Source organism: Oncorhynchus masou, unplaced genomic scaffold (assembly GCF_036934945.1).
Source record: "Oncorhynchus masou masou isolate Uvic2021 unplaced genomic scaffold, UVic_Omas_1.1 unplaced_scaffold_4543, whole genome shotgun sequence".
Lineage (NCBI taxonomy): Eukaryota > Metazoa > Chordata > Actinopteri > Salmoniformes > Salmonidae > Oncorhynchus > Oncorhynchus masou.
This window is the reverse complement of record NW_027010938.1, coordinates 1-25,090: the sequence shown is the minus strand read 5'-3', so window position 1 is coordinate 25,090 and position 25,090 is coordinate 1. Positions and strand designations below refer to the sequence as shown.

General features: G+C 44.8%; 1 protein-coding gene across 1 annotated transcript; it reads left to right on the top strand.

Moving 5' to 3' along the window:
* The first annotated feature begins 6,326 nt into the window (after positions 1–6,326).
* On the top strand, positions 6,327–7,219 carry LOC135535162 (tumor necrosis factor alpha-induced protein 8-like protein 3). The gene has a single exon (XM_064961874.1). It carries the CDS (start codon positions 6,389–6,391, stop codon positions 6,887–6,889), a length of 501 nt encoding a protein of 166 aa, XP_064817946.1. The 5' UTR covers positions 6,327–6,388; the 3' UTR covers positions 6,890–7,219.
* The last annotated feature ends 17,871 nt before the right edge of the window (positions 7,220–25,090 follow it).

Below are 25,090 nucleotides of genomic sequence, written 5' to 3'. Positions count from 1 at the left end.
TTGAATTTTATGTTCCTTTCGATGGCATAGAAAGCCCTACTTGCCATGTCTCTCAGATCGTTCACAGCTTTGTGGAAGTTACCTGTGGTGCTGATGTTTAGACCAAGGTATGTATAGTTTTTTTGTGCTCTAGGCAACGGTGTCTAGATGGAATTTACATTTGTGGTCCTGGCGACTGGACCTTTTTGGAACACCATTATTTTGGTCTTATTGAGGTTTACTGTCGGGACCCAGGTCTGGCAGAATCTGTACAGAATATCTAGGTGCTGCTGTAGGCCCTCCTTGGTTGGTGACAGAAGCACCAGATCATCAGAAAACAGTAGACATTTGACTTCAGATTCTAGTAGGGTGAGGCCGGGTGCTGTAGACTTTTCTAGTGCCCTCGCCAATTCGTTGATATGTATGTTGAAGAGGGTGGGGCTTAAGCTGCATCCCTGTCTCACCCCACGTCCCTGTGGGAAGAAATGTGTGTGTTTCTTGCCTATTTTCACCGCACACTTGTGGTTTGTGTACATGGATTTTATAATGTTGTATGTTGTATGTTTTTCCTACAACACCACTTTCGATCAATTTGTTTCGCAGACCCTCATGCCAAATTGAGTCGAAGGCTTTTTTGAAATCAACAAAGCATGAGAAGACTTTGCCTTTGTTTTGGTTTGTTTGTTTGTCGATTAGGTGTGCAGGGTGAATACGTGGTCTGTCGTACGGTAATTTGGTAAAAAGACAATTTGACATTTGCTCAGTACATTGTTTTCACTAAGGAAATGTACGACTCTGCTGTTCATGATAATGCAGAGGATTTTCCCAAGGTTGCTGTTGTCGCATATCCCTCTGTAGTTATTGGGGTCAAATTTGTCTCCACTTTTGTGGATTGTGGTGATCAGTCATTGGTTCCAAATATTGGGGAAGATGCCAGAGCTAAGGATGATATTAAAGAGTTTTAGTATAGTCAATTGGAATTTGTTGTCTGTATATTTGATAATTTCATTGAGGATACCATCAACACCACAGGCCTTTTTGTGTTGGAGGGTTTTTATTTTGTCCTGTAGTTCATTCAAGGTAATTGGAGAGTCCATAGGGTTTTGGTAGTCTTTAATAGTTATGTATATGTTTTTGCTGTTTGTTCTTTGCTATAGAGCCAAAAAGATTGGTTTACCCATACATCTCCATTTTGGATAGATAATTCTTCGTGTTGTTGTTTGTTTAGTGTTTTCCAATTTTTACAGAAGTGGTTAGAGTCTATAGATTCTTCAATTACATTGAGCTGATTTCTGACATGCTTCTTTTCTGACGTGCTGTTCCTTCTTTTTCCGTAGTGTATTTCTGTATTGTTTTAGTGATTCACCATAGTGAAGGCGTAGACTCTGGTCTCTCTCTGTCTCTCTGTCTCTCTGTCTCTCTCGTCTCTCTACGTCTCTCTACGTCTCTCTACGTCTCTCTCTCTACGTCTCTCTACATCTCTGTACGCCTCTCTCTTTCTCTCTGCCTCTCTCTCTCTCCATGTCTCTGTCTCTGTCTCTCTTACTCTGTCTCTATCTCTCTCTGTTTCTTTCTGTCTCTCTCTGTCTCTCTGTCTCTCTCTGTCTCTCTGTCTCTCTCTCTCTCTTTCTTTCTGTCTCTCTCTGTCTCTTTCTGTCTCTCTGTCTCTCTCTGTCTAACTATTCTCTCTCTGTTCCTCTGTCTCTCTCTGTCTCTGTCTTTCTCTCTCTGTCTCTCTGTCTCTCTGTCTCTGTCTTTCTCTCTCTGTCTCCCCCTCCCCCTCCCCCAGGCTGAATTCCTACTCAGGGAAACTAGAAAGAAGTCAAGAAGAAAAAAAGCCTCTTTAATCATAATGGTTGATATGTGGTGTGTAATTTGGTGCTGGGTGGGATGAAAATAAAACCCATTCACAGGCTGTACTCTGCACACGCCTACGTGTGTGTTTTGTGTGTGTGTTGATATGTGTGTGTGTGTTTGTGTGTGTGGGTGTATTGGTGATTGTGTGTGAATATGTTTGTGTGTGTGTTTGTGTGTTTGTGTGTATGCGGGTGTGTGGGTGTATCGGTGATTGTGTGTGAATATGCGCGTGTGTGTGTGTTTGTGTGTTTGTGTGTGTGCGTGTATCGGTGATTGTGTGTGAATATGCGCGTGTGTGTTTGTGTGTTTGTATGCATGTGTGTGTATTGGTGCGTGCATGCGAGTGTTAGCTTGCTATACACATGCTATATATTAGCTTGCTGGCATTTCTCTGAGGAGAAGTCTGTTTCTAGTCTGTTTCTAGTTTTCCTCTCCATTACAAGCATATAGCTTCTGTTCTTCAAACATGTGACACACATGTGATTTGCTTTTGGTCATTTATATACTTATTTATGTATGTATTTATTCATGTATTTATATATTCATTTATTTATTCTTTCATTCATTCATCTATCTATCTATTTATCAGTGGTGGAAAAAGTACCGAATTGTCATACTTGAGTAAAAGTAAAGATACCTTAATAGAAAGTTACTGAAGTAAAAGTGAAAGTCACCCAGTAAAATACTTCTTGAGTAAAAGTCTGAAAGTATTTTGTTTAAAATGTACTTAGGTTTCAAAAGTAAATTTAATTTCTAAAATATATTTAAGTACCAAAAGTAAAAGTACAAACCATTTCAAATTCCTTATATTAAGCAAAGCAGACTGTACCATTTTCTTGTTTTTAAAATGTATGGATAGCCAGGGGCACACTCCAACACTCAGACATCATTTACAAAAGATGTCTTTGTTTTTAGTGAGTCTGCCAGACCTTAGGGAGTAGGGATGACCATGTGTTCTCTTGATAAGTGTGTGAATTTCACAATTTTCCTGTCTTGCTAATCATCCAAAATATAACGAGTCATTTGGGTTGTAAGGGAAAATGTATGGAGTAAAAAGTACAATATTTTCTTTAAGAATATAGTGAAGTAAAAGTAAAAGTTCTCAAAAATATAAATACTAAAGTAAAGTACAAATACCCCAAAAACGACTTAAGTAGTACTTTCAAGTATTTTTACTTCAGTACTATACACCACTGAAATGTATTTGTAATGTAATGTTCATTCTTTCTTTCGTTCATTCATTTGTTTATTCATTAATTAATTTGTTTAGTCATAGGGACAGGAGTTTTCCATGTGAACCGGCCAGGAGAAACTCCTCACCCAACTCTAAGGCCCTCACCATCCCCCTCAGTCTACCAGTCAGTCATTATCCTCCTCGGTCTACCTGTCAGTCATTATCCCCATCAGTCTACCTTTTTAGTCATTATCCCCCTCAGTCTGCCTGCCAGTCATTATCCCCCTCAGTCTACCAGTCAGTCATTATCCCCCTCGGTCTACCTGTCAGTCATTATCCCCCTCAGTCTACCAGGCAGTCATTATCCCCCTCAGTCTACCGGTCAGTCATTATCCTCCTCAGCCTACCAGTCATTATCCTCCAGTCTACCAGTCAGTCATTATCTCCCACAGTCTACATGTAGTCATTATCCTTCTAAGTCTACCAGTCAGTCATTATCCCCTCCGTCTACCAGTCAGTCATTATCCCCCTCAGTCTACCTGTCAGTCATTATCCTTCTCAGTCAACCAGTCAGTCATTATCCAGTCTACCAGTCAGTCATTATCCCCCTCAGTCTAGCAGTCAGTCATTATCCCCTTCAGTCTAACAGTCAGTCATTATCCCTGTCAGTCTACCAGTTAGTCATTATCCCCCTCAGTCTACCAGTCAGTCATTATCCCCCTCAGTCTACCAGTCAGTCATTATCCCCTCAGTCTACCAGTCAGTCATTATCCCCCTCAGTCTACCAGTCAGTCACTTTCCCCCTCCGTCTACCAGTCAGTCACTTTCCCCCTCCGTCTACCAGTCAGTCAGACCACCGTAGTTTTACTGTACAGTCATGGCCAAAAGTTTTGAGAATGACACAAATACTCATTTTCACAAAGTCTGCTGCCTCAGTTTGTATGATGGCAATTTACATATACTCTAGAATGTTATGACGAGTGATCAGATGAATAGCAATTAATTGCAAAGCCCCTCTTTGCCATGCAAATTAACTGAACATTTCCACTGCATTTCAGCCCTGCCATTAAAGAAACGGCTGACATCATGTCAGTGATTCTCTCATTAACACAGGTGCGTGTTGACGAGGACAAGGATGGAGATCACTCTGTCATGCTGATTGAGTTCAAATAACAGACCGGAAGCTTCAAAAAGACGGTGGTGCTTGGAATCATTGATCCCACGCTGTCAATCATGGTTACTTGCAAGGAAACACGTGCCATCATCATTGCTTTGCACATAAACGGCTTCACAGGCAAGGATATTGCTGCCAGTAAGATTGCACCTAAATAAACCATTTATCGGATCATCAAGAACTTCAACGAGAGCGGTTCAACTGTTGTAAAGAAGGCTTCAGGGCTCCCAAGAAAGTCCAGCAAGCGCCAGGACCATCTCCTAAAGTTGATTCAGCTGCAGGATCGGGGCACCACCAGTACAGAGCTAGCACAGGGATGGCAACAGGGAGGTGTGAGTGCATCTGCACACACAGTGAGGCAAAGACTTTTGGAGGATGTTCTGGTGTCAAGAAGGGCGGCAAAGAAGCCACTTCTATCCAGGAAAAACATCAGGGACAGACTGATATTCTGGGTACAGGGATTGGACTGCTGAGGACTGGGGTAAAGTCATTTTCTTTGATGAATCCCCATTCCAATTGTTTAGGGCATCCGGAAAAAATCTTGTCCGGAGAAGACAAGGTGAGCGCTACCATACCATCAGTCCTGTGTCATGCCAACAGTAAAGCATCCTGAGACCATTCATGTGTGGGGTTGCTTCTCAGCCAAGGGAGTGGGCTCACTCACAATGTTGCCTAAGAACACAGCCATGAATAAAGAATGGTACCAACACATCCTCCGAGAGCAACTTCTCCCAACCATCCAGGAACAGTTTTGTGATGAACAATGCCTTTTCCAGCATGATGGAGCACCTTGCCGTAAGGCAAAAGTGATAACTAAGTGGCTCGGGGAACAAAACATCAATATTTTGGGTCCATGGCCAGGAAACTGCCCAGACCTAATCCCATTGAAAACTTGTGGTCAATCCTCAAGAGGTGGGTGGACAAACAAAAACCCACAAGTTCTGACAAACTCCAAGCATTGATTATGAAAGAATGGGCTGCCATCAGTCAGGATGTGGCCCAGAAGTTAATTGACAGCATGCCAGGGTGTATTGCAGAGGTCTTGAAAAAGAAGGGTCAACACTGCAAATATGGACTCTTTGTATCAACTTCATGTAATTGTCAATATAAGCCTTTGACACTTATGAAATGCTTGTAATTATACTTCAGTATTCCATAGTAACATCTAACAAAAATATCTAAAGACACTGAAGCAGCAAACTTTGTGAAAATTAATATTTGTCATTCTCAAAATTTTTGGCCCCGACTGTAGTATGAAGGACTGGAATGATTATCTAAAATAAGTGTTGTTTGACAAAAGAGAAAGTAGCCAGAGAAGTTGTTGTTTTTACGTTAGAGAATGTAAGAGGTAAATGACGCAAAGCTATCCAGACTATTGTACTGCGTATGTGTGTGAGAATGTGTGTGTCGGCCATTTCACTGCAAATTTCAGAAGGTTTGATTTTCCAGATAATTTACTGTCGTGACATCATTTAACCTTTACTGATCCAGGAACTGATCCAGGAACTGATCCTCTTAGACTTCCCCTTTAATGCTACTGATATAATTGCTGCTGGTCTGACAAGCACAGTACAACTGTAGACCTATGTGACAAAGTGTTATGAGTTTGACTCCTGTACTCTGAGTTTACAGTATGTGTTCACTGTAAGAAGTGCCTGACTACGATATGACTTTAAAAGGAGGGTTAGTATAAAGCATATCTTCTCTGTGTGTTTGGTCCTGATTCGTCCTTCTCTTTGACAAGAGCTTTAAACAGAGAGACAGAGAGGAATGTGTGTTTGACTGGGTGGGCTATGGAGCTAAACACTAACTCTCTCTCTCCTTCATCTACACCTCTCTCTCTCTCCATCATCTACACCACCTCTCTCTATCTCTCTTCATCATCTCTACTTCTCTCTATCTCTCTCCTTCATCTACATCTCTCCTTCATCTACATCTCTCTATCCTCTCCTTACTCCCTCTATCTCCCTCTTCCCCTCTCTCCTTATCTGTCCTCCTACCTCCCCTTCCTCCATCCCCCTCTCCCCAACTCTCTCCCCCCTAACTCCTCCCCCCGTTACTCCTCTATCTCCTTTCCCCGACCATCCTCTACTCCCCATCTCTCTCTCTCCCCTCCTTCTCCACCCTATCTCCCCCCTCCAGGCCAGGAGTGTTTCAACTCTCGCTCCCTGGCCCTCCAGGCACAGAAGAAGATCCTATCCAAGATGGCGACCGTGGCGGTGGCCAACCTCCTGACGGATGACGTCAGCAGTGAGATCCTGGACGAGCTGTACAAGGTCAGCCGGGAGTTCACCAAGAGTAAGAAGGAGGCCCACAAGATCGTCAAAGACGTCATCAAGATCGCCCTGAAGATCGGTATCCTGTACCGCAACCACCAGTTCAGCCCAGACGAACTGGACACGGTCGAACGCTTCAAGAAAAAGATGAACCAGGCAGCCATGACGGCGGTCAGCTTCTACGAGGTGGACTACACGTTCGACCACCGCATTCTGTCAGAGTTGCTGCTGGAATGCCGGGATCTTCTGCATGCGCTGGTGGAGCAGCACCTGACCCTGCGGTCGCACACTCGCATCGACCACGTGTTCAACCACTTTGCCCACGGGGAGTTCCTGGCCGAGCTGTACGGAGACAGAGAGGATTACAGACTGTACCTGAGGAAGATCTGCAACGGGATCAACAAACTGCTGGACGAGGGAACGCTTTAACCTCTGACCCCTGATCTCTCACCTCTCACCTGACATTTGACCCTGCTCCTCCCTTCCTATTACTCAATCTCCATGGTTGCGGCTCAATAATCCCCCCCTTTCTCCTGAAGTGTGCACTTGTTCACTTCCCTTCATGGATTTGAAAGGAAGTTATTGGTATATGGAACCTCCTTGTAGCCCATGCCTACACTAATCCAATATTTTTACATTTGCGGGGAGTAGCAGATGAGTGCACACTTCAGGAAGAAAGAGAGATTATTGGGACACACTCCTCCTCTTCCTCCGGTCTCTCCACAGATCTGCTTTCCCTCCTCTCATTCCTTCTCTTTTTAAAAATCCCTTATCTGTTCTGTTCTACCTTTAACCTTCTTTTTCTCTCCTCCTTCTCCCACTTCCTCCTCTCTTTTTTCTCTCCTCCTCTCCCACTTCCTCCTCTCTCTTTCTCTCCTCCTCTCCCACTTCCTCCTCTCTTTCTCTCCCTCCCCACTTCCTCTCCCACTTCCTCCTGTCCTCCTCTCTTTTCTCTCCTCCTCTCCCACTTCCTCCTGTCTTTTCTCCTCCTCTCCCACTCTCCCACTTCCTCCTCTCTTTTCTCTCCTCCTCTCCCACTTCCTCCTTTTCTCTCCTCCTCTCCCACTCCTCCTCTCTTTTCTCCCTCCTCTCCCACTTCCTCCTCTCTTTTCTCTCCTCCTCTCCCACTTCCTCCTCTCCTCTCCTCCTCTTCCTCCTGTCATTTCTCCCAACTTCCTCCTCTCTTTTCTCTCCTCCTCTCCCACTTCCTCCTCTCTTTTCTCTCCTCCCCACTTCCTCCCACTTCTCTCCTCTCTCTCTCCCTCTCCCACTTCCTCCTCTCTTTTCTCTCCACCTCTCCCACTTCCTCCTCCTCTCTTTTCTCTCCTGCCCGGATCTCTTTTCTTTCCTCTCCCATTCTACTGAGCTTCCTGGACAGGGATGTGCTTTAATCTTCCTCTCCTTGTTTCTCCCCTTATTCTCCTGCTCCTCTTCTTTCCTCTCCTTGTTTCTCTCCTTATTCTCCTGCTCCTCTTCTTTCCTCTCCTTGTTTCTCTCCTTATTTCCTGCTCCTCTCCTCTTGTTTCTCTCCTTATTCTCCTGATCCTCTACTTTCCTCTCCTTGTTTCTCTCCTTATTCTCCTGCTCCTCTATTCTCCTGCTCCTCTCTTTCCTCTCCTTGTTTCTCTCCTTATTCTCCTGCTCCTCTTCTGTCCTCTCCTTGTTTCTCTCCTTATTCTCCTGCTCCTCTACTTTCCTCTCCTTGTTTCTCTCCTTATTCTCCTGATCCTCTACTTTCCTCTCCTTGTTTCTCTCCATATTCTCCTGCTCCTCTACTTTCCTCTCCTTGTTTCTCTCCTTATTCTCCTGATCCTCTTCTTTCCTCTCCTTGTTTCACTCCTTATTTCTATGGAGTTTCCATGACGTTGATGAACTGTATGTATAAGTCTAAGATATTTAACTGGTGTCACAACTCTGTTCTGTGAAGTGTTTTCTCTACATCCTTCTCCTTCTCCCTCTCCCTCTCCCACTCCCTCTCCCTCTCCCTCACCATCCCCAAAGTTGTTAAGAGTGTGGCGCTAGCAAATCCAAGGTAATTGGTTCACTTCCCACAAGGATCATACACACATATTAAAGACATATTCACTCACGGACATTGTTCGGTTAGTGGCATTGCATAAAAGCATCTGCTAAGTGACAGATATTATATCCTAATAGCGTCTAGGAAGTCACATCAGGAGATTGTGAAATGGGGGGTGGATCACCAGCTTAGCGTCTGATAGGCTATGACTGCGACTGGTCGTTCACATAGCAACGTAGCCCACATAAAACAACAAGACCCACGAGAGACCTGTGAATCAGAAGACTTTTTTCCCTCTTTGGCATTCAAGAAATCCAGAATCTGTGTTGATTACGTGATGGCAACATTATACATACTTTATTCTGTAGTGTTCGTACTTATAGCTTTACTGCTCTGAATCCAGGCCAAAAAGAATGATGATGTTTTGTAAATACACTGTTTGTTCTCTCTCCTTTTGTCATCATTACTGTGTGTGGGTGTCATGATGTCTTATATCAGGACCTGGAGTTTTTCCTGACCACGTGACCTTCATTACCAGGAAAAACTCCTGACCATATAGTACTGTATACTGTATACATCATTAACCAATCACAGCCAACCGTTACCATTTCCTGCCAAATACTAAGGCTGGGATTCAATCCTCCACACACTATAACAACGTTTTAAAGAAGGAGGCCCACAAGATGTTTACCATGAATACAATCTCTGGGAATGTCGGGGCAAATGCCTTTAAAAGCTGCATTGTTGGTTGTAGCACGCCACAGATTGCAGCACTGACTGTTAAGGCCTTAATGATAACTCTGTCCCTATGGTGTTCTCTGCATTTTCCCTATAGAGCAGTGTTTTTTGTGTGTGTATGTGTGTCTGTGTGTATGTACACATTTTACTATACTTGAGAATACAAAAATAGTAAACCAACTCAAATTCAGGGAAGTTAGGAAATTTTGCCGGTCCTCACTTGCAAAAATGCTTTTAAGGCTAGGGATTAGGTTAAGGGTTAGTGTTAGAATTAGGGTTAGGGTTAAAGGTTAGAGGTTAGGTTTAGGGTTACGGTTAGGGTTAGAAGTTAGGGTTAGGGGTTAAGGTTAGGGTTAAGGTAAGGATTAGGTTTAGTGTTAAGGAAAATGGAAAATGAGATTATGAATCAATTGTTGGTCCCCAAAAAGTCCTCACAAGTATAGTAAGACGTACAGTATGTGTGTGTGAGTGTGTGTGCTCGCGTGTGCATCATGTGTCTGTGTCTGTATCCTCTCTGCCAGGGTGTAACAAGTTCATCTTTTAATAAAGAGTCCTTATAAATCAGTGCTTGAAGTTTGATGCTTTGTTCAGTTACATTTTATGACCTCTCATCCTGCTCCCCTCCACCCATCCTCTCCTTTCCCATCTTCTCCCATCCTTTTATCCCCCTTCTCCCCTCCTGCCTCCTCCTCCTCTCTTCACTCCTCTTTTCCCCTCCTATCTCTCCTTCCCTACCCTCCCCTCCACTCCCCTCACCTCCTCCTCTCCTCTCCTCTTTTCCCCTCCTATCTCTCCTTCCCTCCCCTCCCCTCCACTCCCCTCACCTCCTCCTCTCCTCTCCTCTCTTCCCCTCCTATCTCTCCTTCCCTCCCCTCCCCTCCACTCCCCTCACCTCCTCCTCTCCTCTCCCTCTTTTCCCCTCCTATCTCTCCTTCCCTCCCCTCCCCTCTCCCCTCCACTCCCTCTCCCCCCTCCTCCCTCTCCTCTCCTCAAAGTCTCTCCCCTCCTATCTCTCCTCCCCTCCCCTCCTCCTCACCTCCTCTGAGGAGACTGATCCTCTCCATTACTTGAATGATTGGGAGGCTTGATCTCCAGACAATGAGACTGAGGTCCCCTATTAGACTGACTGAGCTCTTCAGGACTATTAGACTGAGAGACTGATGTCTAGGACTTCAGGACTATTAGACTGAGGAGACTTAGAATAGGACTTCAGGACTATTAGACTGAGGAGACTGAGCTTAGAAGAGGACTTCAGGACTATTAGACTGAGGAGACTGAGCTTAGAATAGGACTTCAGGACTATTAGACTGAGGAGACTGATGTTAGAATAGGACTTCAGGACTATTAGACTGAGGAGCTGATTCAGGACATCCTACTATTAGACTGAGAATGATTGGGACTATTAGGAGGGGACTTGAGGACTGTGAGACAATGAGACTGAGGTTAGAATAGGACTTCAGGACTATTAGACTGAGGAGACTGAGGATAGAATAGGACTTCAGGACTATTAGACTGAGGAGACTGATGTTAGAATAGGACTTCAGGACTATTAGACTGAGGAGACTGATGATAGAATAGGACTTCAGGACTATTAGACTGAGGAGACTGAGGATAGAATAGGACTTCAGGACTATTAGACTGAGGAGACTGATGTTAGAATAGGACTTCAGGACTATTAGACTGATTAGACTGAGGATTAGAATAGGACTTCAGGACTATTAGACTGACTGAGGATAGAATAGGACTTCAGGACTGAGGGAGACTAGAATAGGACTTCAGGACTATTAGACTGAGGAGACTGAGGATAGAATAGGACTTCAGGACTATTAGACTGAGGAGACTGAGGATAGAATAGGACTTCAGGACTATTAGACTGAGGAGACTGAGGATAGAATAGGGCCTCAGGACAATGAGACTGAGGAGACTGAGCTTAGAATAGGACTTCAGGACTATTAGACTGAGGAGACTGAGGTTAGAATAGGACTTCAGGACTATTAGACTGAGGAGACTGATGGATAGAATAGGACTTCAGGACTATTAGACTGAGGAGACTGAGCATAGAATAGGACTTCAGGACTATTAGACTGAGGAGACTGATGTTAGAATAGGACTTCAGGACTATTAGACTGAGGAGACTGATGTTAGAATAGGACTTCAGGACTATTAGACTGAGGAGACTGATGTTAGAATAGGACTTCAGGACTATTAGACTGAGGAGACTGAGCTTAGAATAGGGCCTCAGGACATGAGATGAGACTGAGGATAGAATAGGGCCTCAGGACAATGAGACTGAGGAGACTGAGGATAGAATAGGGCCGCAGGACAATGAGACTGAGGAGACTGAGGATAAAATAGGGCCGCAGGACAATGAGACTGAGGAGACTGAGGATAAAATAGGGCCGCAGCACAATGAGACTGAGGAGACTGAGGATAAAATAGGGCCGCAGGACAATGAGACTGAGGAGACTGAGGATAGAATAGGGCCGCAGGACAATGAGACTGAGGATAGAATAGGGCCGAATGACAATGAGACTGAGGAGAAGAGGATAGGAATAGGGCCGCAGGACAATGAGACTGAGGAGACTGAGGATAAGAATGGGCCGCAGGACAATGAGACTGAGGATAGAATAGGGCCGCAGCACAATGAGACTGAGGAGACTGAGGATAGAATAGGGCCGCAGGACAATGAGACTGAGGAGACTGAGGATAGAATAGGAGCCGCAGGACAATGAGACTGAGGATAGAATAGGGCCGAATGACAATGACTGACTAGGAGACTGAGGATAGAATAGGGCCGAATGACAATGAGACTGAGGAGACTGAGGATAGAATAGGGCCGCAGGACAATGAGACTGAGGAGACTGAGGATAAAATAGGGCCGCAGCACAATGAGACTGAGGAGACTGAGGATAAAATAGGGCCGCAGCACAATGAGACTGAGGATAGAATGAGGATAGAATAGGGCCGCAGGACAATGAGACTGAGGAGACTGAGGATAGAATAGGGCCGCAGGACAATGAGACTGAGGAGAGAATAGGGCCAAATGACAATGAGACTGAGGAGACTGAGGATAGAATAGGGCCGCAGCACAATGAGACTGAGGAGACTGAGGATAGAATAGGGCCGCAGCACAATGAGACTGAGGAGACTGAGGATAGGAAATAGGGCCGCAGGACAATGAGACTGAGGAGACTGAGGATAGAATAGGGCCGCAGGACAATGAGACTGAGGAGACTGAGGATAGAATAGGGCCGCAGCACAATGAGACTGAGGAGAGAATAGGATAGAATAGGGCCGCAGGACAATGAGACTGAGGATAGAATAGGGCCAAATGACAATGAGACTGAGGAGACTGAGGAGAGAATAGGGCCGCAGCACAATGAGACTGAGGAGACTGAGGATAGAATAGGGCCGCAGGACAATGAGACTGAGGAGACTGAGGATAGAATAGGGCCGGACAATGAGACTGACAATGAGACTGAGGAGACAGAGGATAGGAAATAGGGCCGCAGGACAATGAGACTGAGGAGACTGAGGATAGAATGAGGATAGAATAGGGCCGCAGGACAATGAGACTGAGGAGACTAGGAAGAATAGGGCCTGCAGCACAATGAGACTGAGGATAGAATAGGATAGCCGCAGCCGCAGGACAATGAGACTGAGGAGACTGAGGATAAAATAGGGCCGCAGCACAATGAGACTGAGGAGACTGAGGATAGAATAGGGCCGCAGCACAATGAGACTGAGGAGACTGAGGATAGAATAGGGCCGCAGCACAATGAGACTGAGGATAGAATAGGGCCGCAGGACAATGAGACTGAGGATGAGGATATAGGGCCAAATGACAATGAGACTGAGGAGACTGAGGATAGAATAGGGCCGCAGGACAATGAGACTGAGGAGACTGAGGATAGAATAGGGCCGCAGCACAATGAGACTGAGGAGACTGAGGATAGAATAGGGAGAGACTGAGGAGACAGGATAGAATAGGACAATGAGACTGAGGAGACAGAGGATAAAATAGGGCCGCAGCACAATGAGACTGAGGAGACTGAGGATAAAATAGGGCCGCAGCACAATGAGACTGAGGAGACTGAGGATAGAATAGGGCCGCAGCACAATGAGACTGAGGATAAAATAGGGCCGCAGCACAATGAGACTGAGGAGACTGAGGATAGAATAGGGCCGCAGCACAATGAGACTGAGGATAGAATAGGGCCGCAGCACAATGAGACTGAGGAGACTGAGGATATAGGGCCGCAGCACAATGAGACTGAGGATAGAATAGGGCCGCAGACAATGAGACTGAGGAGACTGAGGATAAAATAGGGCCGCAGCACAATGAGACTGAGGAGACTGAGGATAAAATAGGGCCGCAGCACAATGAGACTGAGGAGACTGAGGATAGAATAGGGCCGCAGCACAATGAGACTGAGGACTGAGGATAGAATAGGGCCGCAGGACAATGAGACTGAGGAGACTGAGGAGAGAATAGGGCCTGAGGACAATGAGACTGAGGATAGAATAGGGCCGCAGGACAATGAGACTGAGGAGACTGAGGATAAAATAGGGCCGCAGCACAATGAGACTGAGGATAGAATAGGGCCGCAGGACAATGAGACTGAGGAGACTGAGGAGAGAATAGGGCCGCAGGACAATGAGACTGAGGAGACTGAGGATAAAATAGGGCCGCAGCACAATGAGACTGAGGAGACTGAGGATAAAATAGGGCCGCAGCACAATGAGACTGAGGAGACTGAGGATAGAATAGGGCCGCAGGACAATGAGACTGAGGAGACTGAATAGGGGCCGCAGGACAATGAGACTGAGGATAGAATAGGGCCAAATGACAATGAGACTGAGGAGACTGAGGATAGAATAGGGCCGCAGCACAATGAGACTGAGGAGACTGAGGATAGAATAGGGCCAAATGACAATGAGACTGAGGAGACTGAGGAGAGAATAGGGCCGCAGGACAATGAGACTGAGGAGACTGAGGATAAAATAGGGCCGCAGGACAATGAGACTGAGGAGACTGAGGATAAAATAGGGCCGCAGGACAATGAGACTGACGAGACTGAGGATAGAATAGGGCCGCAGCACAATGAGACTGAGGATAAAATAGGGCCGCAGCACAATGAGACTGAGGAGACTGAGGATAGAATAGGGCCGCAGGACAATGAGACTGAGGAGACTGAGGATAAAATAGGGCCGCAGCACAATGAGACTGAGGAGACTGAGGATAGAATAGGGCCGCAGGACAATGAGACTGAGGAGACTGAGGATAAAATAGGGCCGCAGCACAATGAGACTGAGGAGACTGAGAATAAAATAGGGCCACAGCACAATGAGACTGAGGAGACTGAGGATAAAACAGGGCCGCAGCACAATGAGACTGACGGAGGATAGAATAGGGCCGCAGCACAATGAGACTGAGGATAAAGAATAGGGCCGCAGGACAATGAGACTGAGGAGACTGAGGAGAGAATAGGGCCGCAGGACAATGAGACTGAGGAGACTGAGGATAGAATAGGGCCGCAGCACAATGAGACTGAGGAGACTGAGGATAGAATAGGGCCGCAGGACAATGAGACTGAGGAGAGAATAGGGCCGCAGGACAATGAGACTGAGGATAAAATAGGGCCGCAGGACAATGAGACTGAGGAGACAGAGGAGAGAATAGGGCCGCAGGACAATGAGACTGAGGAGACTGAGGAGAGAATAGGGCCGCAGGACAATGAGACTGAGGAGACTGAGGAGAGAATAGGGCCGCAGGACAATGAGACTGAGGAGACTGAGGATAGAATAGGGCCGCAGGACAATGAGACTGAGGAGAGAATAGGGCCGCAGGACAATGAGACTGAGGAGACTGAGGATAGAATAGGGCCGCAGCACAATGAGACTGAGGAGAGAATAGGGCCGCAGGACAATGAGACTGAGGAGACTGAGGATAGAATAGGGCCGCAGGACAATGAGACTGAGGAGACAGATAGAATAGGGCCGCAGGACATTGAGACTGAGGAGACAGAGGTTAGAATAGGGACGCAGGACAATGAGACTGAGGAGACAGAGGTTTGAATTGGACCTCGGGACATGGCCTGGTGACACATGCACATCCACGCACGCCCTCTTGCTCAAGCACACACAAGCAGGCACACACATATGCACACTCTCACACACACAGAGACATGCATAAACACACACACAGCACACAGGTGATGTGGGTTATATATACCAAGTAATGAAGCATGGATGGAACACATCCAGTCTTTCCAGACTGGCCTCTGTGTCAGTGACTTCATGAGGAGCCCATGCTCTGATCGTCCCAAATATCACCCTATTCCCTATGTACAGAGGAACACTATCTTTGATAAGAGCCCAATATGGAGGAGACTGGAGGATAGAATAGGGCAGAGGAGACCTGTGACCTCTAGTGGCAGGAGAGAGGAACATCATAACTGGCTCTACGGATACTTGGTCTTTGTTCCAAATTGCACCCTATTGCCTATATAGAGTACTACAGTACTTTGCACCAGGGCTCATAGTGCACTGTGTAGGGAATGGGGTGCCATTTGTAGTATCTGTATTGCTGTATAGCTGCTGTGTTTAAGTGTTATTTCACCTTGTTGCTGATACTTATTCAACCCTTTCTACAGAGCATATAGGGGGCCAATAGGTAGCATGGTGCTTGTAACACCAGGGTAATGGGTTTTATTACCAGGACCACCCATTTGCAAAAGGACTGTAAGTGCCTTTAGATAAAGGAGTCTGCTATTAGAGTCTGCTGGCATCTATTATTTGGCATTATACTATTTGTAAGACATGACTTAAATGAAATGTAAATGTATTATTATATTAGGACATCCGATGAGCGATGATACAGATGATGAGGAAGTGACACTCAGTATCTTACCGCACACCCCCCTCCCACACACACCCCCAATGATGAGGCTGATTCAAGTTAATAAGTTCTCTTTAATATGATTCATGTATCATTAAGTGATTTGAGAGGCTGGTTATGACACACATCAACTTCATCATCCCAGACACCCTAGACCCACTCCAATTTGCATACCGCCCCAACAGATCCACAGACAACGTAATTTAAATTGTGCTCCACACTGCCCTCACCCACCTAGATAAGAAGAACACCTGTGTGAGAATGTTGTTCTTTGACTACAGCGTTCAACACCATTGTCCCCTCAAAGCTCATCAGTAAGCTTAGGACTCTGGGTCTGAACACCTCCCTCTGCAATTGGATCCTGGACTTCCTGACGGGCCGACCCCAGGTGGTGAGGGTAGGCAACAACATATCCACGCTGATCCCCAACAAGGGTGCCCCTCAGGAGTGTGTGCTTAGTCCCCTCTTGTACTCACTGTACACGCACCGACTGCAACACCATCATCAAGTTTGCTGACAACACGATGGTAGTAGGCCTGATCACCGGCGACGATGAGACAGCATATAGGGAGGAGGTCAGTCACTTGGCAGTGTGGGGCCGGAACAACAACCTCTCCCTCAACATCAGTAAGACCAAAGAGCTGATAGTGGACTACAAGAAACAGGGGGCTAGCACGCCCCCATCCACATCAACTGGGCTGCAGTGGAGCTGGTCAAGAGCTTCAAGTTCCTCGGTGTCCAAATCACTAAGAACTTAAAATTGTCCCCTCAGGAGGTTGAAAAGGTTTGGCAAAGTTCGACAGCTGTACCATTGAGAGCATTTTGACTGGCTGCATCACAGCTTGGTATGGCAATAGCACCGCACTCGATTGCATGGCGCTACAGAGGGTGGTGTGGACAGCCCAATACATCACTGGGGCCGAGCTCCCTACCATATATCAGGACCTCTATATCAGGCGGTGTGAAAGGATGGCCTGGAAAGCCATTAAAGGTCCCAAGTCTGACACGAACAGGCTCCTAAACAGCTTCTACCCCCATGTCATAAGACTGCTAAATAGATAACTAAATAGCTAACAAAATGGCTACACAGACTGAGTTGATCTTTGTATTTTATTTGTATTTTTGCGCTGTCTTTATGCATAGTCACAGGGCCCTACACACTACACACACTGGCACTCCAACACACATACAAACACTCACTCCATCATTTGCTCACACACACATAATCTGCAGATACATTTATACTGACTAAACGCACGCACATCCACTCTCCTACAACACCGGAGGCTGCAGAGGGGAGGTCTGCTTATAATAATGTCTGCAATGGAGTGAATGGAATGGTATCAAACACATGGAAAACGTGTTTGATGTGTTCAATACCATTCCATTGATTTTGTTCCAACAATTACTATGAGCACTTCCTCCCCAATTAAGGTGCCACTGGCCACCTGTGACATACAATCATCATATAAATCAAATCAAATCACATTTTATTTTTCACATGCGCCTAATACAACACCATGAAATTCTTACTTACAATCCCGTAACCAACAATGCAGTTCTTAACCAACAATGCAGAAATATTGATTAAATAAAGTAAAGTAAAAAATGGAAGAAAAAGTAACACAATAAAATAACAATAACGAGGTCATATACAAGGGGTACCAGTACAGAGTAAATGTGTGGGGGTACAGGTTAGTTGAGGTCATTTCTACATGTAGGTAGGGTGAAGTGACTATGCAAAGATAATAAACAGTGAGTAGCAGCAGTGTAAATACAAAGGGGTCAACATAAATAGTCCGGGTGGCCATTTGATTAATTGTTCAGCAGTCTTATGGCTTGGGGTAGAAGCTGTTAAGGAGACTTTTGGACCAGCATATACACTGCTGCTACTTTGTTTATCATATATCCTGATGCCAAGTCAACTTGCCCCTATATATACACTGCTCAAAAAAATAAAGGGAACACTTAAACAACACAATGTAACTCCAAGTCAATCACACTTCTGTGAAATCAAACTGTCCACTTAGGAAGCAACACTGATTGACAATAAATTTCACATGCTGTTGTGCAAATGGAATAGAAAACAGGTGGAAATTATAGGCAATTAGCAAGACACCCCCAATAAAGGAGTGGTTCTGCAGGTGGTGAACACAGACCACTTCTCAGTTCCTATGCTTCCTGGCTGATGTTTTGGTCACTTTTGAATGCTGGCGGTGCTTTCACTAGTGGTATCATGAGACGGAGTCTACAACCCACACAAGTGGCTCAGGTAGTGCAGCTCATCCAGGATGGCACATCAATGTGAGCTGTGGCAAGAAGGTTTGCTGTGTCTGTCAGCGTAGTGTCCAGAGCATGGAGGCGCTACCAGGAGACAGGCCAGTACATCAGGAGACGTGGAGGAGGCTGTAGGAGGGCAACAACCCAGCAGCAGGACCGCTACCTCCGCCTTTGTGCAAGGAGGAGCAGGAGGAGTACTGCCAGAGCCCTGCAAAATGACCTCCAGCAGGCCACAAATGTGCATGTGTCTGCTCAAAGGTTCAGAAACAGACTCCATGAGGGCCCGACGTCCACAGGTGGGGGTTGTGCTTACAGCCCAACACCGTGCAGGACGTTTGGCATTTGCCAGAGAACACCAAGATTGGCAAATTCGCCACTGGCGCCCTGTGCTCTTCACAGATGAAAGCAGGTTCACACTGAGCACGTGACAGACGTGACAGAGTCTGGAGACGCCGTGGAGAACGTTCTGCTGCCTGCAACATCCTCCAGCATGACCGGTTGCTTTAGTCCAGGTCTGGGACGAGATCCCTCAGGAGACCATCCGCCACCTCATCAGGAGCATGCCCAGGCGTTGTAGCGAGGTCATACAGGCACATGGAGGCCACACACACTAGGGCCTTTTGAATGTTATATTATGTTTGTGCATGTTTTTTCGGTTCCCGGGGTCATTTCATGTTTTAATGTGTATCTGGGTTATTGGCGTTCAAGCAGTCAGAATTGTGTCCCGTATGACATATAATGTTGTACCGCTGCTCTCACCCAAGCTAGCAATGAGGAATCGGCCTAGAAGCAGCCTCTTCCTGGGGGTCGGAACTGATTAAATCGGCCCGGAATCAGGTGTCGGACTCAGCCCGGAATCAAAATGAATGACTGCCCAGAAATGGCCCAAGTAGATCGGGCCATTTCCGTCTATCGGAAACACCATACACCTGGTGACCGTGTCAGCATGCATGCGCCTAGCCCACCACAGGAGTCGCTACAGCGCGATGGGTCAAGGACATCCAGGCCGGCCAAACCCTCCCCTAACTCGGACAATGTTGGGTCTCATGGGTCTCCCGGGCGCGGCCGGCACGGGTCTCGAACCAGCATCTGTAGAAATTCAGTGCGCGAGTGTTGCAAAATAAATGTACATATACATGTTATTCAATCATTGCACCCGCACTACTCGAGAGCGCTAATGAGTGTCTGCGTTGCCAGGCGCTAAAATAGAAGTTGCTTCTATTTGTGAAGCAGAATGCGATGAAAGTCCTGCCTCTCCCATCTCCTCAATGGCTTTTAGAAGCATATACCCACGTGCCATCTCCTCATTGGTTATACCCACATGGGTGATTGAAAGATGAGCTGAAGTCGGTTGTGGTAATGCACCTTACATGCTGACCACACCGCTTGCGTCGCCAAATAAATACATACATGTTATTCAATCATTTCACCCACACTGCTTGGGCACGCCAACGAGCGTCTGCGCTGCCAAGCGCTAAAATAGAAGTCAGTTCTATTAGTGACACAGATAGCGGTGCAAGTCCTGCTTCTCCCATCTCTTCATTGGTTTATAGAAGCAGATACCCACGTGCCATCTCAATCACATGGGTGATTGAAAGATGAACTGAGTTTGGTCGGTCGTCATGGTAACTATGAAAGTTAGATCCCAATCGCCATATAAAGTCCAAATAAAAAAAAGCCTGGAAGGAGGAGATATGACTAGAAAAGTCTCGGTTTACCGTTTTATGTGTGGATTAATTGTCGGAGTAGAGGACCTTGTGCATTTCAGGTAAAATAACAACTCAATGTTTACAGTTGAAGTCGGAAGTTTACATACACCTTAGCCAAATACATTTAAACTCAGTTTTTCACAATTCCTGACATTTAATCGCAGTAAAAATTCCCTGTGTTAGGTCTGTTAGGATCACCACTTCATTTGAGGGTAGGGGGCAGTATTTTGATGTTTGGATGAAAAACGTACCCAAAATAAACTGCCTATTTCTCAGGCCCATGTAACACTTGTCTTCGTCCTCCTCTGACGAGGAGTAAGAAAAGTCAGAACAATGCGCTGCATGGTAAGTGTCCATATTGTATTTAATATGAATACCTAACACTTGAACAAAAACAATAAAACGGCAAAAACAAACAGTCCTGAACGGTGAAGCAAAACACAGAACAGAAAATAATCACCCACAACTCAAGAGTGAAAACAGGCTACCTAAAAATGGTTCTCAATCAGGGACAACAATTGACAGCTGCCTCTGATTGAGAACCATACCAGGCCAAACACAGAAATCACAAATCATAGAAAAAAGAACATAGACTGCCCACCCCAACTCACGCCCTGACCATACTAAAACAAAGACAAAACAAAGGAACTAAGGTCAGAATGTGACAGCCCAGAATCTAGAATATGCATGTAATTGTCAGATTAGGATAGAGAACACTCTAAAGTTTACAAAACTGTCAAAATATTCTCTGTGAGTATAACAGAAGTGATATTGCAGGTGAAAACCTGAGGAAAATCCAACCCGGGGTGTTGTTTTTCTTGAAAGCTTCTGTTCCATAGCCTGCCTTCACTCCATTTAAAGGGATATCAACCAGATTCCATTTCCTATGGCTTCCCCATGGTGTGAAGAGTCTTTAGACATAGTTTCAGACTTTTATTTTGAAAAAATGAGCGAGAAAGATCACATCGCATCATTGTATGGCTTGGTGCCAGCAGCGTTTTGCATGCAACAAGAGTGGAGCAGACATTTCTCTCTCTCTCCTATTGAAGAAGCTACAGTCCCGGTTGAAATATTATCGATTATATATTGTAAAAACAACCTGAGTATTGATTGTAAAAAACGTTTGACATGTTTCTACGAACATTACGGATACTATTTGGAATTTTCGTCTGGGATGTCGTAACCGCTCAAGCCTGTGGATTTCTGAACATAACACGCCAACCAAATGGAGGTATTTTGGATATAAAAATAATCTTTATTGAACAAAAGGAACATTTATTGTGTAACTGGGAGGCTGGTGAGTGCAAACATCTGAAGATCATCAAAGGTAAGCGATTCATTTTATTGCTTTTCTGACTTTCGTGACCAATCTACTTGGCTGCTAGCTTTTTGTAATATTTTGTCTACTGAGAGAGATGTCCTTACATAAACGCTTGGTATGCTTTCGCCAAAAAGCTTTATTGACATCTGACACGCTAGGTGGATTAACAACAAGCTAAGCTGTGTTTTGCTATATTGCACTTAATATATTTAGTAATTTAATTTGAATTTGGCGCTCTGCAATTCAGCGGATGTTGACGAAAATGATCCCGCTAACGGGATGGGTGCATCAAGAGGTTTTAAGCATGTGAAATGTCAGAATAATAGTGGAGAGAATCATTTATTTCAGCTTTTAGTTCTTTTATCACATTCCCAGTGGGTCAAAAGTTTACATAAACTCAATTCGTATTTGGTAGCATTGCCTTTAAATTGTTTAACTTGGGTCAAACGTTTCGGGTAGCCTTCCACAAGCTTCTCACAATAAGTTGGGTGAATTTTGGCCCATTCCTCCTGACAGAGCTGGTGTAACGGAGTCAGGTTTGTAGGCCTCCTTGTAGGCCTCCAGCATCTTCACAAGGTCCTTTGCTGTTGTTCTGGGATTGATTTGCACTTTTCGCACCAAAGTACGTTAATCTCTAAGAGACAGAACGCTTCTCCTTCCTAAGCGGTATGACTGCTGCATGGTTCCATGGTGTTTAAACTATTGTACTATTGTTTGTACAGATGAACGTGGTACCTGGAAATTGCTCCCAAGGATGAACCAGACTTGTGGAGGTCTAAAATTTGTTTTCTGATGTCTTGGCTGATTTCTTTTGATTTTCCCATGATGTCAAGCAAAGAGGCACTGAGTTTGAAGGTAGGCCTTGAAATACATCCACAGGTACACCTCCAATTGACTCAAATTATGTAAATTAGCCTATCACAAGCTTCTAAAGCCATGACATAATTTTCTGGAATTTTCCAAGCTGTTTAAAGGCACAGTCAACTTAGTGTAAGTAAACGTCTGGGCCACTGGAATTATGATATAGTGAATTAAGTGAAATAATTTGTCTGTAAACAATTTTTGGAGAAATTACTTGTGTCCTGCACAAAGTAGATGTCCTAACCGACTTGCCAAAACTATAGTTGGTTAACAAGAAATTTGTGAAGTGGTTGAAAAACAAGTTTTAATGACTCCAACCTAAGTGTATGTAAACTTCCGACTTCAACTGTATATCCCAGGACAAATTAGCTAGCAACTGCAAGCTAGCTAGCTAAATTGCCATAATTGTTTAATGCTTTTTGAACCTGTCCCAAAATTAATAAAATTGGTTCAGAGTATGCTTTGATATTTCAACCTGCGTGTTGTGATCGCATTTGATGTGGGGGGACAAAATCAATTTGCGCACAGTGGCGCACGGGCAGTTTGGGTACGCTGTTATTATGAAAGTTAGTGGCCAATCACCATATAAAGTCCAAAGAAGAAAAAGCCTGGAGGGAGGAGAGATGACTAGAAACAATTCAGTTTACCATTTTATGTGTGGATTAATTGTCAGAGTAGAGGACCTTGTGCTTTTCAAGTAAAATAACAACTCAATGTTAATATCCCAGGACAAATTAGCTAGCAACAGCAAGCTAGCTGGCTAAATAGGAGGAAATAACGATTTTATCATTTTGAACCATAGCAATTGATAAATAAAATCATTTACCTTTGAAGAGCTTAGGATGTTTTCAATGAGGAGACTCTCAGTTACATACCAAATGCGCAGTTTTTCCTGAAAGCGTCTGTGTGTAGGAGAAATCGCTCCGTTTTGTACATCACATTTGGCTACCGAAACGAACCGAAAATTCAGTCACCTACAACGTCAAACTTTTTCCGAATTAACTCCATAATATTGACCGAAACATGGCAAACGTTGTTTGGAATCAATCCTCAAGGTGTTTTTTCACATATCTCTTCATTGATATATCGTTCGTGGAAGCCTGCATTCTTCTCTAAATTCCATGGAAATATACTTGCAGCTGACTTTTGCGCACCAATTTCGGCGCAGGACACCGGGCGGACACCTGGTAAATGTGGCCTCTTATGGTAAATCTTCCAATGATATGCCTACAAATACGTCACAATGCTGCAGACACCTTGGGGAAACGACAGAAAGGGCAGACTTACTCCTCTCGCATTCACAGCCATATAAGGAGACAATGGAAAACAGAGCCTCAAAAATCCTGCTCATTTCCTGGATGCCGTCTCATCTTGGTTTTGCCTGAAGCTCACGTTCTAGGGCACGCACAGAAAATATCTTTGCAGTTCTGGAACGTCAGAGTGTTTTCTTTCCAAAGCTACCAATTATATGCATAGTCGAGCATCTTTTTGTGACAAAATATCTTGTTTAAAAGGGGAACGTTTTTCATCCAAAAATGAAATTGCGCGCCTAGAGTTTCAACAGAAATTCTTTGCTCATGTTGGGTTTTTGAGCTAGCACCCAATTCACTCCCATTCACTCCATGAAGGAGAGCTCTCCTTATCTCAGAATCGCCCAGAATGCACAGCGTGGCACGTTGACGTACATGGTCAACATACATGGGCGACATATGTCGCACAATGTGATTCCAATGGAATTTCCCATCTCCTCAAAAGTATCTCTGCCGTTGACTCAAGTCTGTGAGGCACATCGATCTGCAGGTTGAACATGGTGAGATTGTAGATTCCTAAATTGATAGTGCAATTTGTTTAGGCGATTTTACAGCTAACTAGCTACTTCACATGCTGACATTGTCTTTGGTATTATTGGTGTAGCTACGTTTGCTAGCTAGGCAACCAGCCCATAGAGAGAGCAGTGCATTGGCGATTTTGTAGTCAACTCGAGCTGCAACAGACACAACGTTATTCACATGTTGCTACCAACCTTATTATAAAGCCAAAATTAACATTTGTTCACAAAAAAATATTGTTCTCTTATTTAACACTGTAATTTATAGGAATGAGTGGTTTTGGGTGGATTTTTCCTTTAAGTAGACCATAAAATACATTTTAAATGGTAAATGGCCAGAGAGAACTATCTTTATTTGTTGTATATTTGGTCATGGCAGACAGGATGTTGTGTTGTAGAGGGGAAAACATATTCCTGACAGCTTCTCATTTAATACTGTCTACAGAACCTAATGGGTAAGGGCCTTCTCATTTAATACTGTCTACAGAACCTAATGGGTAAGGGCCAGGATATCAGAGCTTCTCATTTAATACTGTCTACAGAACCTAATGGGTAAGGGCCAGGATATCAGGATTTAATACTGTCTACAGAACCTAATGGGTATATCAGAGCTTCTCATTTAATACTGTCTACAGAATTTAATACCTAATGGGTAAGGGCCAGGATATCAGAGCTTCTCATTTAATACTGTCTACAGAACCTAATGGGTAAGGGCCAGGATATCAGAGCTTCTCATTTAATACTGTCTACAGAACCTAATGGGTAAGGGCCAGGATATCAGAGCTTCTCATTTAATACTGTCTACAGAACCTAATGGGTAAGGGCCAGGATATCAGAGCTTCTCATTTAATACTGTCTACAGAACCTAATGGGTAAGGGCCAGGATATCAGAGCTTCTCATTTAATACTGTCTACAGAGCCTAATGGGTAAGGGCCAGGATATCAGAGCTTCTCATTTAATACTGTCTACAG

Coding starts and splice junctions, on each gene's coding strand:
- LOC135535162 (XM_064961874.1), top strand. CDS start 6,389: ATGGCGACCGTGGCGGTGGCCAACCTCCTGACGGATGACGTCAGCAGT.